The sequence below is a fragment of the Plutella xylostella genome, chromosome 13 (genome assembly GCF_932276165.1).
Source record: "Plutella xylostella chromosome 13, ilPluXylo3.1, whole genome shotgun sequence".
Lineage (NCBI taxonomy): Eukaryota > Metazoa > Arthropoda > Insecta > Lepidoptera > Plutellidae > Plutella > Plutella xylostella.
In genome coordinates, this window is record NC_063993.1 from 6,518,082 (window position 1) to 6,534,463 (window position 16,382).

General features: G+C 40.4%; 1 protein-coding gene across 4 annotated transcripts in view; it reads right to left on the reverse strand.

Annotated features, from left to right (window-relative positions):
• Window positions 1–16,382, reverse strand: part of LOC105380187 (tyrosine-protein kinase Btk29A) — a 32,827-nt gene that overhangs the window by 9,655 nt on the left and 6,790 nt on the right. For 2 of the 4 annotated variants that reach the window (XM_048624891.1, XM_048624894.1), the window contains 4 exons: window positions 14,690–14,821; window positions 14,063–14,156; window positions 13,607–13,762; window positions 274–344 (listed from right to left, as the gene is read on the reverse strand). In XM_048624891.1, coding sequence (XP_048480848.1) covers window positions 274–344; window positions 13,607–13,762; window positions 14,063–14,156; window positions 14,690–14,821 — 453 coding nt within the window. The other 2 variants (XM_048624892.1, XM_048624893.1) reach the window with 2 other exon arrangements.

A 16,382-nucleotide genomic window follows, 5' to 3' on the forward strand; every position in this document is an offset into this window, starting at 1 on the left:
CTCATATTCCTCATCCTCCCACAGATCTCTATGGGAGGAATATTATATCTTTAGAGCGTTACTAGGGCGAACAGGCACCACCAAAATTGTGTTATTTTTAACTGGAAAAAGGAATATTGAAGAATAAATTTCCAACTTAGAAAACAAATCTTAGTTTAAAATTTTCCAGTTTGCACGACGAGTTGCGAACGGGAAACTGCATTGCAATCGTGGAATTCCCCGATGGTACCTGTTACCCACACTATAACACAGAATAACTGTAGTTTTGTTTACCTTTGGTTTGGCCGAGGGTGTGCCCGGAGGGGCGCCCCCTCCCCCCGGCATCGTCACTACCGCTGTCACCGCTGTAACAGAAAATTAACCTTATTAGTTAAGAAATATGGTCTAGTTTTGCTTACTGTTGTTTTGAATTTCTTTACGTAGGGTCTGTTTTTTCTGGTAAAAGGGTAGATAAGGTTACAGTCGTGAATAGTAAGTGAATGAGAAACAGGTGAGTTAGTATTTTGAGTGGAAAATGGAAACGTTGTTACAAACTGCGGAATTCATGGTAAATAAGGAATAAAATTTGCAACCACTTTTAACGACCTGACTCTATTTGTAATTAATTACCCATTTAACTTTTCATCTTCTATTTTCGTAAGTATAACAATAATACCTAATGGTATGTAAAAAGACATAACAGTTGGGCAGTAGGCAGTTAATAACCGTGAATAGTGTAACCTCATTCATAATAATGTTACCTGGGTTAAGTGTTTCTTAATGCCTGCTCCGTAAGCATAACGAGATTTTCATAATATGCCATCGAACTATCTAGATAAAACATTACAAAAATGACGATAAGTTGAAAAATATAATTTACAATAAATTTTGCATTACAATAGCAGATCATTAAAGTAACAATGGTCTCAGTTTACGTATTGTATTTTTGATGAGATTTATTTTTAGATTTGCTGCATACGTTAAAGACCCGGAATTCGTGATTGTGACACAAACAATACATACACACAGAAAAAATACTGCAGACTCGATTATTATGTTTGCAATTAAAAATTAAGTAGTCATTAGAATGCCAAGCCAACCGCGCAGCTATTTTTTTACCAAATCGGCAAAAAATAATCGAGTTACAATGACACTGGATTTATTTCCGCGAGTTTTAGGTCTTTATATAAACATCTAATTAATATCTCACATACCTACCATAATATAAAGTACCTTTAATTAGGTCCATCGCTACGTTTACGGAACTCTACCGTATGGAAATGTAGACGCATCCATATGCACGCACACGTAATATAAAATATCACTTCAGTGAGATGGCAGCCCCATAACCTTATTGCACTGCCGAATTCCAACAACATCATCCAACACCCACAATCTCATAACGACATCAATCACCAAAATTCACGCGCACATTTCTCAAACATAATCACAATTCCTGCCACAACAACTAAAACGAAAACACTAAACAAAATACACGTCAAAAACTATAACACAGCACAGGAGGAACTTTAAAAAACACAAAATCAGTACACCTGACCGCGGCAGACTCAAGAAAGTGAGTGTATTTCAATGCAAGAGTGAACGCAACCGGCGGCACGAGGCCACGAATAGAGGTCGGCAGAATTGCATTACCCTCGAGCGCCGGGAGGAACGACGCCAGCGACAAGCACGGGATCTTGCTCTTCTTCTTGGTCACCATGGCTTCGTCGTCCTGCAGCATGGAGACGTGTGGCCGCCGCGACTGTCGGCCCGACTGCGCAAGAGTGCCGCCTCGTGTCAACGCACGGCGGGGCTAGGCGGCGCGCGCAATGGCGCTACAAATGATACCGCCGGCCGATTAACACGTTACGCTCGAAAACGGGACGTTGGGAAATGCTTTTTAATCGTTCGAGATGGTTTTGTGGCGCGATCTTTAGCGTTGGTAATTAAGGCATTTGACATTGTAGGTCCGTAATTCTTTATTTTTCATACAATCATTGAAGATATTCAAGCTAATGCTGAACAACTTAACATAATCGTCTCAAGGCTAAGAGGCAGTTAAACACATCCAGGCATTAAGAAAACAATAAAAACAACGATTGTTTTAAAATTGTAATGATGCCATTAGAGACGAGGCTTTACATTCGCTGAGAGGCAGCGAGGCTTTAAAGATGGTCGCGGCCTACATTCACCAGCCGATGCGTGAGCGGTGTTTTCTCTCTCTTGCTCGATAGACCCTACTACCAAGGCAGAAAGAGACAGCGTTGAAGTTAAGACGAATCAGCCAGCTAACAGAGAAGCCAGCCTTCTAAAGAAGGTTGTAGGTTGTATGTTTTTTAATTGATATGCATTTTGGAAGCGGATAGCAACGCGACGGAAGGAACTTAGTAAACATACTTATTTATAGCTTAAAAGCAATTTCGCGCACGTACACCTTGACAATGTTCCCTCATAAAGATATCCACAAAGGTACCTGGAAGTCACCTGATGGAAAAACAGTGAACCAGATCGATCATGCCGTGATAGATGACAGACACAAAAGCACCATACAGGACGTGCGTTCGTACAGAGGGCCTGACTGTGACAGCGATCACTATCTGCTTGGTATCCAACTCAAGGCAAGGATCACGGTAAAAAGAAGGAATAACACCAGAAAAGAGGAGCCGATTAACTTAGACAACCTAAGAGACCCAGATATAAGAGAAAAGTTTCGATTAGAGTTGAATAACAGGTTTAACCTGCTCACGGTTGACGCGGATATTGACAGTCACTGGGATAGTGTGAAACACACAGTAAAAACAACAGCTGTTAAAGTACTGGGAAGAAAAAGAAACACCAAAAGAAGAAAGTGGTGGAATCAGGACTGCGAAGACATTGTCAAGGAAAGGCGGAAATGTAAAATCCAGGCTGAGAATAACGAGGAATGGGTTGCCAAATATAAGAAGGTCCAAACGGAAGCTAGAACGATAATTAAGAGAGCCAAAAGACAGCATCTGGACAACATCGTAAGAGGGATGGAGACACTCCTCAGAGCTAACGAGTCACGGAAATTCTATAAGGAAGTAAGCTCCTGCAAGAAAGGCTACCAACCCACGGCTCAGTTCCTTGAAGACGATGATGGAAACCTGATATCGGACAGAGATACCATCATGACCTGCTGGCGTGACTATTTCCAGCAACTGCTCAACTGCCCACCACTCGAGGAACAAGTACCCCGCTCTATGGAACACAATAGCGAAATCGTGGAACCCCCGACCTTTGAAGAAGTCCGTGAAGCCATAATGAGACTCAAAAACCACAAAGCACCGGGCATTGACGACTTACCCTCCGAATTGTGGAAATACGGCGGGGGTCGAGTACAGTCGGAACTATTCCAGTTACTGTGCAAGATCTGGGAAGAGGAAAAGCAGCCAAAGGAATGGAACCTAGGAGTGATCTGCCCCGTACACAAAAAAGGGTCCAAAAAGAAGTGTACCAACTATCGTGGCATTGCGTTGCTCCCGACAGCGTATAAGGTCCTGTCCTACGTGTTGCTCAAGCGATTGGAGCCATACACGGAAAAAATCCTTGGTGATTATCAGTGTGGCTTTAGACGCAACCGTAGTACAGTCGATCAGATCTTCCTCCTGAAGCAGCTTATGGAGAAGAAATGGGAATACGCGCAGAGCATCCATTCACTTTTCGTGGACTTTACTAAGGCGTACGACAGCATTGATCGAGAAGCGCTGTTCACTATCCTACGCAACTTTAAAATACCGGCAAAAATAGTGAACATGGTTGAGGTTGCCACAAAGGAGAGTAGGATGAAGGTTCGTGTTGGAGGAGAACTGACGGATGAGTTCGCGGTGGTCACCGGTCTAAAGCAGGGGGATGCCCTATCGCCTATGCTTTTCAACCTAGCCCTGGAGCATGTTCTCAGAGGAGTTTTAGAACTTGACTTCGGGCTACAACTCAATGGAAAGCACAAGGTGGTTGGCTATGCCGATGACCTAGCGGTGCTGGGCAAAACAGCTGAAGAGGTTCGGAAAGCTGCGAAACTCCTTGATACAGAAGCCGGAAAAATAGGTTTAAGAATAAACCGCGGAAAAACCGAATATCTCCACATGAAGCGCTACAAGGACAAGTCCGTTCGCAGACAAGACCTGCAGGTTGGAGATGTGACGTACAAAGGGGTCTCCCGGTTTAAATACCTAGGCTGCACTGTCACGGATACGAACACTCGCGACGAGGAAATCGATACCCGCATCCAAAGCTTCCTGCGCTGCAGTGCCGCTTTGCATAAAGTGTTGACGTCTAGGCTTCTGAGCAGAAACACCAAACTCAGAATTTACAAAACGGTAATAAGACCGATACTGATGTACGGGTGTGAGGCCTGGACGTTAACGCAGAAAGAAGAGAGCAAACTGCTGGTGGCGGAACGGAAGGTCCTAAGGAAGATCTTTGGCCCAAGACAGAGACCCGATGGAAGCTGGAGAGTCCTGAAAAACGCCGAACTGGAAGATCTGATGGCGGGGGCTAACATAGTGGGAGAAACAAAAGCCCACAGACTTCGCTGGCTAGGCCATCTCCAGAGAATGGGAGAAGATCGTAGCGCAAAAAGAGCCTACATGGGCCGTCCGACGGGGCGCCGACCGGTGGGCCGGCCCAGGTACCGCTGGAGTGACGCGGTGGAGGCGGACCTGCGCGAGCTACAAGTCGTAGACTGGCGGGAGACTGCACTGGACCGTCAGAAGTGGCGATCTCTTGTATCGGAGGCCAAGACTCACTTTGGGTCGCTGAGCCAGCGGAGTAAGTAAGTAAGTAAGTACATATTACTGCAGATGTCAAAATATAAAAAACAAAAACATTTTAACAAATCATAGGACGAAAAGATCTCGAGACGGTACTTGGAAAAACCTTTTTAAATTTTATTTTTTTATGTATACCACTGAAACGTACAGACAGACACTTCCACTTTGAAATAGTGAATTCCGGGGTAGGCAAAGGTTCATTTCTGCACCCACTTTTCACCAAGTATTTGCGTGGGTCCACTGTATAATGGCTGGAGACCCTATTGCCTTACATGCAGAAAACTGGCCAGATGCTCGGACCAAAAATTATATTTTATTGTTTATCTGAACATTATTTCACAGAAATAACTGACAGCTGGTGCTGGGACGTGAGCGTGACCGATGCGCCATGTGACGTACTTGCAAATTTTATAGTCATTATTATATTACCTAAATACCTCAAGTATCAAGATTTTTAATTAGCGTGACTTCATCGCAATTAGTATTCTGATTATTTAATTTAGATAAAGTGATATAAAAGAAACATGACTCTACCATTTATATTATTATTATTTATAAAGGATATTGATAAATATCCAAACGATATTCAAGTCCATTTTTTTAAATATCAAGAACGCACTAAGCATTCAAAGTTTCAAACTATTATGAGGATGTCACGCAATAAGTCATTTCCGCTTCAACTTTGCTAAAGAAGTATTAAAATTTTATGCAGAATTGTTTCTAGCATATTTCATGTCAAGGTTAAATCTTCACATAGTCAAATTCTGCTGTTTCCTATCTGCATCTGATAAGTAACCCTTTAAAATATGTACTTATAAACTACCCTCAAATCAGAAAAATACAAATATGGACATAAATACGCTGCGATTCACCTAACTTGACCAAAATAGCGATATATTGTCAATAGTCTGCTCGTGAGACGAAACTAGTCAATAATTTCATTCCCGCGACTCGGCATTTATTCATTTAACTGCGGTTGATGTATGTGCCTAATAAAGTAGATAAACGACACAGGAAAATTATAGATATGGTAGAGTTACACAGGAAAATTGATAATTTTTTGAATCAAACTGTGCAAAAAAGAAAAAAATATGTGGATTCTTAGAACGGGCGCCTCTACCTGGCCCTGACCACTACGATCGGTTAATTTATTATTGTTATGATACAATACACCACTTCTTTTCCAAACATCAATCAATTACGAACAATTAATGTTACCAGTTAGAGTTGGTATAAGCCGGTTGCTAATTAAATTGTACAATATTATGTAATTAACATTGTTGAGGTCTAAAACCTCATTATCACTCAGCTAGTCTCAGAAGTACTAACCTCAAGTAAGGTGCAATTTAAACGCTTCATCAATAAAGTTGATAAAACATGTTCGTTGTTCAAAGGAGAACGGCAGTGGGCGTACCGCCTTTTTTTGGAGCGTTTCAGAACCATGTTTTCGCCATTTATTAATACAGTTTAGATAAGGTATTTTCAGTAATTACAATATTTTTAGAAGTCGGGGGAAAAGAAAAAATGATAAATGAAGAATATTTAAATCTAAGGATAATGGAACGTAAAAACAAACATATAGAGAACGGAACGTAACAACAGTGGTGCCAGACCTCGGAATATTACCAGCAAATCCGAGCAAAAAAAAATCGAATAGGAATATCGATACATTCTTAAATACAAAAGATATTTTATTTATCAATAAATTACATGTTCTGGTACTATTTGTGCCACAACTAGTACATTTGGTTTATAAAATATCATTATATTTAAGTCTTGAAGACTTTTATCTATAGTAAACCATTTTATTTTTCTCTTTATTCGATTCACTATAATCGATATTTTTGAATATTTAAATCTAATAACACTGAATCTTGCTTGTCAATCTTGTCATAGTAGTTGTTATTTCATTTTCCATTACCTAACCTAATTATTTAATATTTTGAATACCGCTGAAACTGCTGAAGATATAGAACAAATGTGACAAAGGGGAGAACCAGACCCGGTTCCTGTTCCACCTCCCCGGCAGGCTCCCGTCCCACTTCTTCATCAGGAACCTGCAGAAGCAGCAGAACGAGAACACGCAAAATCCTGACAATATTTTCTATGAACACTGTATATATTATTAAGAAATATTATAAATAAATGAACAATAAACAAACAAACAACCATAGGGTGATAAATACCTAAGTCAAATATGAGAAGAGCAACTGCGTTCTTCAGTTCGAATCCCGGCGCTGACATGTACCAATGTGTTCTTTGAATTTAATTAAAATGTATACCATCACACTTACAGTGAAGGAAACCTGCATACCTATCTAGATTTAGCACATCTAGAGAGCCAGGTGCAGGTACTTACACCCCAACAGAGAATAGAATAGAGTAGGTAATAGGAACATAAAATTCCTAAAGTTGATTCCAGGCAAATTATGTTATGTAAATAAAACAATGATCTTTTAAACAGTATATTTTATTTCAATACATTACTCGCCAAATGCATACCCATATAGTAGAACCTTTACATATAGCATTTCGAAATGGCATAGCAGATCCCTGTTGCGGAATGGCATTTAAAAACTTCAGAAGTTGGATAAGTATAACATTATTCCATGATGAAAGTAGTAGCCTGATCTAGTCGATAATATTAATAAAATCATTATATTTATTATGTACGTTGCACGTCCCGTATTTATTTAAACGTAAACATATAACTTGATATACCTAACATATTATTATCAAATTATTATTCACGTTGTTCGTCTTGTGTTGTTCAAGTGTTGACATGGTGTTGACGTTTATTTGTTGACATGACACATTTTTTTATCATTTCAATTTTTCTGCTCTGGTTTGTCAATTTTTATCATTATACTGAGATCCAACCTAGACATTTATGACGTAAATCACAGAGTACTTGGCATAAACATTACTTCACTTGACGTTCCATTCTTCCTTTACGAATGTTTACGTTCCATTGCGACTACATTTTAAAGATTCTTTTATTCCGTTTTTCTCTTTTCTCCCAGCTTCTAAAAATCTAGTAATTAATTGACTTGTGTACCTGTACAGTGTCTCTCTAATCATGGTACTTTCATTACGGAACCCGTCATTTCCATAGTGGTACAAAACGTCCTTAGAACCCTGCCTTTGTCCTTTAAAGATTTTTAAACTTTTAAAATGCAACTTGCTTCTGTAACTTTTCAGTAATCTGTGCTTCTACATTCGATTTTGAAGTTCAGACGTACCTACTACCTAAGTGGACAATCAATGAATCTAAAGGCGTTTACGGACAAACTTCGGACTATAACGAGTAGTTTATGACACCGCATTTATCTCAATAGAAGAAACATCTGAACTGAAAACACGTCTTTCAATAAAAGTGTGTACGTATATGGAATGCATTCGTACAGTTTTTACTTTTAAAACCCGCTGGTTGACCGACTTACTTTTATAGGCGCTGGCCATTTCCGCAGTTAAGGTCTTATGGACAGGAGTATTTAGCCCAACGGATTTCGGTAGTACCTAGTCTTTTATGGGTCGCATTTTTAGGCCCAGATTTCCTAATATAACGTTGACATGTACTTATTCTAACAGATACTAAGAATTTTTTGAAATAAGCAGAGAGGTTTTAAGAGCTTACAAAAAAGCGTTAATAGGGTTCGTATTAAATTCAGTCTTTTAAAAGAAGTGGATACTACAAAACTTCGTTTTAAATTCAAAGAGTTTTAAAGCTTTATACTTCGACGAAAAATAAGCTCCTAAATAGGCAAATGAAAAACCAAATTCATCATCTCTGTTTTATTTGAACGCCCTCTGAAAGGGAAAGGGTAATTGCTTTTTTACTTCAATTTCTATATACATTCAAACACGGTACTTATTTCAATTGAAACATCAGAAACATTATTTTTTCTCGTTTTTTGGACTTGAATCTATGTAAATTTGCTAATTATTGATCCGATGTCGGTATTGAACAAACATCAAACATTCAGACATTACTGATCGAAAATCCAAAAATTGAGTCATACATAGTGATTAAACTTTCATTTACTACAGTCGACATATTTCAACTTGTCAGTAATACATATAATGTGAAAGTTGGATGAGTCACAAGTCCCAGTACACCTCACAGGTAAAAGTAAGAGTACATACGAGCTGCTTGGCCAACCTTCATACGATCTTGCCTGGTATGGTAAGTAATAACGAAAATAATATTGTACGCAATATAAGAAAACTTATAGGCATAATATAATAGGCAAGGCGAATGATTTTGAAATCCTCTTCCGTAATGCAGATAACCATCTATTGTTTACAACAAAACCTTTATTTCGGTAATAAACTTAAGATTTTGGAAATTTAAAGCCATTTTTATAATCATTTTTAAATACTGCGCGAAAACAGCTCGCCGTGTCATGGCGTCGTGTGTGACGTCACACTTACGTACGTCAAATTTGTTTACAACAGCAAAGTAAACAAACACTGCGTATTTTTTGTGTTAAAAATGAATTCTAAAGTTTATAAGCGGTGTGCAGTGCCTCAGTGCAAAAATACATCAATAACGACACCCAACAAGGTGTTTGTACATGTCCCATACAAGAAAATAATAAGAGATAAATGGTTAAAGCTTGCACGGCGAAACAAACTTCTACGAAACAAACTTCTTCGGCGAAATAAACTTCTACGAGTTTAAAACGAGTTTGATTGCTACTTAGTCATATTTATATCTAGTGTTAAAGATAACGTAGCTAGTCACGTAGCCCGCAGAGCCGACGACCGCTGGAGTACAAAGGTTCTGGAGTGGAGACCCCGTGTCGGCAAACGGCGTGTCGGTCACCCCCAAACCGTTGGTCTGATGATCTGCGGAAGGTAGCGGGAAGCCGCTGGATGCAGATGGGGGGTGACCGTTTGGGGTGGCGATCGTTAGGAGAGGCCTATGTCCAACAGTGGACTACAGAAGGCTGAGAGAGAGAGAGAGAGAGAGTTAAAGATAAATACTAATAAAATAAACTTACAAAGAGGTTTTCACGTTTCTAAATTCGGAAGAGCAAAATTCTTTATTTGTTGCAAGGAACTCGCCCAACATCAATAAATCGATCCTGGGCAAATTTGCACTGTTTGCCTTAACAAAACCTGGTTCCATTGTTAAAGATAGATTCGTGTTATAAAGTCGATAAATCACAAAAACAAATATATAATCAATCGTAACGCGCAATCAGTATGTAAGGTAATCAACACATAGTGAAGCGTACATAAGTATGACGTCATGCGCTGTGATTGGCGTTTCAGTCAAAATGGCCGATTGCAGTATTTTACTCTTTTATTTTATTGAAAATCTTATTAATCTCAATTTTTTAAATAAAACTAAATCAGTTTTTTAAATCCTTTGAATGTGTATTTTCCTCTAAAGTCATTAAATCTTTGATAATGTAATACTGTCGACACGCCTATTATTATGCCTATAAGTTTTCTTATATTGCTAACTGCCTCTGTGGTCTAGTGGTAGAAGCTTCGCTTCATGACCCAGAGGTCCCGGGTTCGATTCCCGGGTGGGACCATCAATTTGTGTTTCTAAATTGTGGTTCTGAGTTTGGTTAGGACATAGAAGGCTGATCACCTGATGTCCGAAACAGTGAAACGATCCATGCTGTCGGATGGGCATGTAAAGCAGTCGGTCCTGCGCCTAGCTCTCTCCAGTCGTGTCGGTCAATCCGTCCCATTGGGCTATGAGAGTGATGGAACAGAGAGTGCTCCTGTGTACTGCGCACACACTTGGGCACTATAATCTACTCCTGCGTAGATGGCTGATCTCAGTTGAGATTGGCCGCCGTGGTCGAAATTCGGCTAGGAGGACATTATTATTATTATTATTATTATTATTGATTATGTATTTATTGCATATTTAAACTAAACACACGTTAAACTAGTGTTTAGCGCTCTCAAATATCGTTCATGCATCTACAAATAACGTGTTACACAGTACACACACCCAAAATTGGTTTTATTATTATTGTTACTCCTTTCCTAGAGTACCATTAAGTTCAAACTACCGAGAAAACGGTGGTTCCATTTTCTATGGATTTAGGTATTTCACAATTAAATCCAATAGACGTGATGCGAACACAGTTTAGACACAAATGTCTTACTTCCGCAATCGCACGAATTATTTGCTAATTGGTTGCGAGCAAAAATCTTTCGTTTTCTATCCACCAACGAGATTACTCTCTAATTTATAAGTGGCCATGGAAAATATAGGTCAATTTCTTCTGATAAGTACTAATCTAATAAAATATTCATACAATACAGCAAAGACATACGCATCATCAGCAACCTATACTGGAGGCAATCAGCAACGGTATTGGTGGATGGAGAGGAAACAGGTGCCGTTGGTATTCAACGAGGTGTCCGTCAAGGATGCATCTTGTCCCCGTTGCTCTTCAATCTATACTCCGAAACAATCATACGAGAAGCACTGGAAGACGTGGAAGCAGGAGTCGTCGTCAACGGGCGCGTGGTCAACAACCTGCGTTACGCGGACGACACTGTCCTATTAGCATCCACCCAAGAAGGTCTCCAACAGATTGTAGACAGAGTTTACGAGTGCAGCAGAAGAGTTGGGTTGAACATGAATGTGTCCAAGACGAAGTTTATGGTAGTCGCGAATGAGCCCAAAACGACGACAGACTTACGCATAGGAGCGAACATCATTGAAAGAGTCGACAAATACAAGTATCTTGGGTCATGGCTGACGGACTCATGGGGGAGTGATACTGAAATACGAGTGCGTATCGAAATTGCCCGAGCGTCATTCATGAATCTGAAAAAAGTTCTGTGTTGTCGACAACTTTCTATAAAACTCCGTACCAAGATTCTGAAGTGCTACGTGTGGCCCATCGTCCTTTATGGGTGCGAGTCATGGACCATAAAGGAAAACTTCAAGAAAAAACTTGAAGCTTTCGAGATGTGGTGTTACCGACGCATGCTTCGAATCAGTTGGACCGATAAAGTCACCAATGTCGAAGTTCTGAAACGAATGCATAAGCAAGTGGAACTCGTGCGTACCATTAAGCAGCGCAAAGTAGCCTACTTAGGACACGTTTTGCGTAATAAACGATACCAGCTGCTACATACCATAATACCATTATTATGGTATGTAGCAGCTGGTATCGTTTGCCCATGCAAAGTGGAAGGAAAGAGAAGGCCTGGAAGGAGAAAATTGACGTGGCTGTGCAACATCAAAGAGTGGACCGATGTAAAAACCGTGGAAGAATTATTTAAAACAGCCAGGAATAGAGAGCGCTGCAAAGAGCTGACTGCCAACCTTCAATGATGGAGAGGCACTATAAGAAGAAGAATAAAATATTCATAAAAGGATAATTATAATTAACAAATTTATGAACAAAACACTTCAAAGGTTAGTTAATTTCTCCCGAGACAGATTGTGGCGTGGTCGAGTGTGCTGTCAGTCACCGAGGTCCACCTACGCAGCAAAACACTTTGATGTGGTCTCGTTCAATCACAATGAACACTTAAACCCGAGATTAGGACGATCCTTTAACCAAGAGAGCATAATAGATTTGATGTTTTTGCCTAACTTTCCATTTCGAGCTTGTTTGTCAACTGGATTACACACTGTTCCCAGAAATGCTGAGTTTTGCGTGGACAGTTAGTTCTAACAACTCTAACAAGTTTGATCCTGATTATATCTACCTATCTTCTATTACAGTTTTATCTATTCTAGAGGATCTGTCTACCATCAGCCGATTTAAATCTTGTGTTTGCAAGTACCTTCATAAGTTTCTCTTCATTTATTAAGGCAATATTTAGCGACGCAACATCACAATGTGTTGTATACATGCGTTTCTATGAACGCCAAATTACTTCCATAGAAATGCAGTATTGACGCATCCTTCCGAAAATTTGCACCTTTAGATTAGCGCAGTGCCATAAAGACATGTAAAAAAAATGTAGATGCGATCACCTCAGTCACATTACGAGCAATATTACGGAATGAAAAATTGCTATTTACATTATAGAAGGGGCATATAAGTATCACCGTGCTGAAGTGGTGTTCGTGTTCCGATATACTGAATTGACAATAAACTTTATAAAATATCAAAGTACTTATTAAACGTCTTCTTTACTTTCTTTTGTAAAATACTAGTACTCAACCGATCAGGCTTTGAAATACAAGAGCGAGTTTCACAGACCGAGTGCCTCAGACGAAACAAAGCAAAAGAGTTCAAATACGTCGCGTTGGTCGATAATAGCATTGAAGAATGCTGGAATCAAAGTGTATTGACACGGCACACGATCAAAATAGTCAGGACGGTGTGACTAAAGAGACTAAATACAGTACGATGAAGACTGAAATGAGTAAGAAAGGAAGTGTTAAAGTGTTTTCAGCTTCTTCATCACAGAAATCTAATAAATCTTCGTGAGTGCTGAATAAATTCAACCAAACTCACATCCTTGTTTCGTATCGCCCTTCTATCTATTCTACGCCCAAAATGATAATATTCAATGAAAACGTATGATATCTCAAGTGAAGAGCCGCTGAGTGGAATGCAACTACCGGAGAGATGGACCACGCTGCTGGGATGTGGCCGGTAGCCTTAGACTAAGTCACCGTATGGCGTAAAGACAGACCTACCCGCGGGATGGTAGCACAGCGCTGATACCAATCATACGGTAGCTAAAGACAGACTACGCCGTCGATTAGTAGCGGCGCATAACTCCGCCGGCCGGGTGGTATATAGTGAAGAGAAAGAAAACCACGCCCGGTGATAGCGTAAAGACAGACTATGACTGCGGGTGACAGGTAGCGTAAAGACAGACAGACTCACGTGTGTCGGGCGCGGGCTCGGGCTCGGGCTCGGGCAGCGGCCACACGGCGGCGAGCGCGCAGCCGGGGGCGCGCCGCGCGCCGCTGCAGCAGCCCCAGCGGCGCGCCGACCACGCCGCCGGGTGGTAGCGCGCGCGCCGCGGGTTCGCTACGCAGACTGGTGGGAGATGAGAGAGAGATTAGAGACTTATTCAAAGTATTAATCATGCACATAGAAGAGACAGTCATTAAGTTAAATATTATGGTCACAACTGTAATCCCCGAAGGGGTAGATAGAGGTGGCTCGCAAGTAATCACCCAATCATTGTACATTTACATTCACGTATCGCCAGTTAGGAATGAGTAAAATGCACTTACTTCCCTACGATCGTGTGTGAAATAATGTATTCCCATTTTACGGTGCATAAAATATATCTTAGTAGCTGTTGTCTGTAGGTAATTTAACGTCAACACTCACTGCTCCTGATAGTAGTTATCCAATGCAGGCGCTCCGCGAAGCCGTCAGCGACGAGATACAACGTGTAGTCGTTACTCAGCTCCGTGTAGCCCACCTGCGACAACACACGCCATGTAAAACAAACTCTGTAATATAAATACAGACAGTAGAACCGGGATGCCACATTGATATGCAGGACGCGTCCCCGGGATCAGATTTATGAGGACTACAATGTTGTGCGTGGAGAGGAAACTCACTGTCTAGCCTTTTCTTTACAATGTTATTCTGATGTTTACTGTTATTAGACTTGTTAGAGTTGTTAGTGTAGGTATTCAGTATTTGTATACCTAATAGAAGACAACCGAGTTGATTAAATAGACAGTGAGTGAACGCAGTAGGCCAGAAGTAATAAGAGCACTAAAAAATCATATTGCCTAGAGGGCCTCCTACCGGTCATAGATTCAACTTCCGTCTTATGCTCCCCATGCTCGAATTTTGAATTTATTTTAATTGCTGCCCGATTGATGACTGAAGGGGAACCTGAACTAGGCCTGCTCCACATTATGGATGTATGGGTGGAGGTGTTGTATTGCTCCTAGACACCTTTACACCAGAGGAACAATGTTAGCTGCTGATGACAGCACATACCTGGAAGGGGAACCGGAAGAGCGGGCTCTTCTCCGCGTCTCCGTCGGGGATCTGCTTGCTGAGCTCGCCGAGCTGCGCCTGCTCCACCGTGTGGATGGACTCGGTGGCGATGCGCCCGCGCTCCTTGCGTCGCTGCAACCAAACAGTTACTGTTACTTACGGACTTACAGTACTTCCCTACTTCTCCATCTTGTAAACTTTATTTAGATCAAACAGCCCTTCTAAGACACGCGAGATTGTTTAAAATTCAAGTACTATCCAATATACACTCACGGGCAATGAAAATGTTCCATTAAGAAAATCACCAAATGTTGTACTTCTAAATGGAAAAAGTAACTTAATGACGCCTTCTGCAATAGTTAAGTAGGTACATTTTACGGCGCATCAGATTATTACGAACTAAAAAAGTAAATATTTTGATCAAATTTCGTATTAAATGTTTAAAAAAATTGGGGCCATTTGGTGTCTGCATTTTGTAAGTGGAACTTTTTCTTTGCACGTGAGTGTATATTGATATTATCAATAGAAAATGTGTCTAATTTAAGGTTTAGTGAATATTTTAAGGTCTGTCCTTCATTAGAACATTCTTGATATACTTACCTAATTGCTTGCTATGTTTCATTTACATGATGGTTCTACATTAATAACAAGACATGAAAGCCAATAGCAAAACAAACCGCAACGCCTACGTTCTGCGATAAAGCAGAAATATTGCAGCCTCAACGCCAATAATGAATAGTTAAAATCAGAAACGGGCATTCGAGAATCCATAAAATAGGTCGAAACTGACAGACCTATTAAGTGCTTCCTTTACGCTACAGTGACCTATAATTGAATTCAGCATAAAAGCTGCTCTAGCACTCAAAAATTCAGTTTTAAAGTGAAATTAATCATGTACGAGGTGAATATATTTCAATAATAAATTTCTGTGTATACTATTGTATAATGAATACTTCAAATCGATGTACATACAACTATTTCTGTATATCCCCGAGATGAGCAGGAGTTCAGAGATAGCGGGTGAAAAAGAACGATACTTTAAAGTTTGCTTCTTTATATGATAGGTCAACCATAACATAACATACAACACTTGCAGGAAGGCGAACTAAGTCGCAAGTTCAACATTTATTGTGAAGAGTCCTAATTTCCAGCAGCAATGTTATTATGAGATAAACAAATTGCGTTCCGGCAGGACGCAAAACTTTTACGAAAGGCTTTACAACTCCAGACACTAATTGGTTCTACTGTGTGAACGTTTATACATAACGTTACCCGTATCAGCATACGCCGTGCGGTGTTACATCCACTACATACTATGTCCACTCTAAACGTGGAGGTTTCTAATTTAGCTCTTACAGCAACGGCCTGAGGCTCAATGTTCTTTGGGAGGTTGCGGTGAGGACTATGCGGTCTGTGCTCTCGGCTTGGCAGTGTGCCAGCACAAAGTTGACGCGCTCGTTACCCCAAGTAATGCTACAGAATACACCAATCAACTGTTAAGTGGCCAACGACAACGTAGCTGGCTGGATGTAAAACGAAACAGTCGAAATGTTTAAACTGGCATTGGTTCGCTTGACCCCTTCATTGATATTGCATTTGACGGACACCAAGGACGCTGGGTATGACAGGGGTCAAAAGGTTGTGAACAAAACATTTGTTTTTTGCCGAAAAGGTGTCGGGTGAGTATTACAAC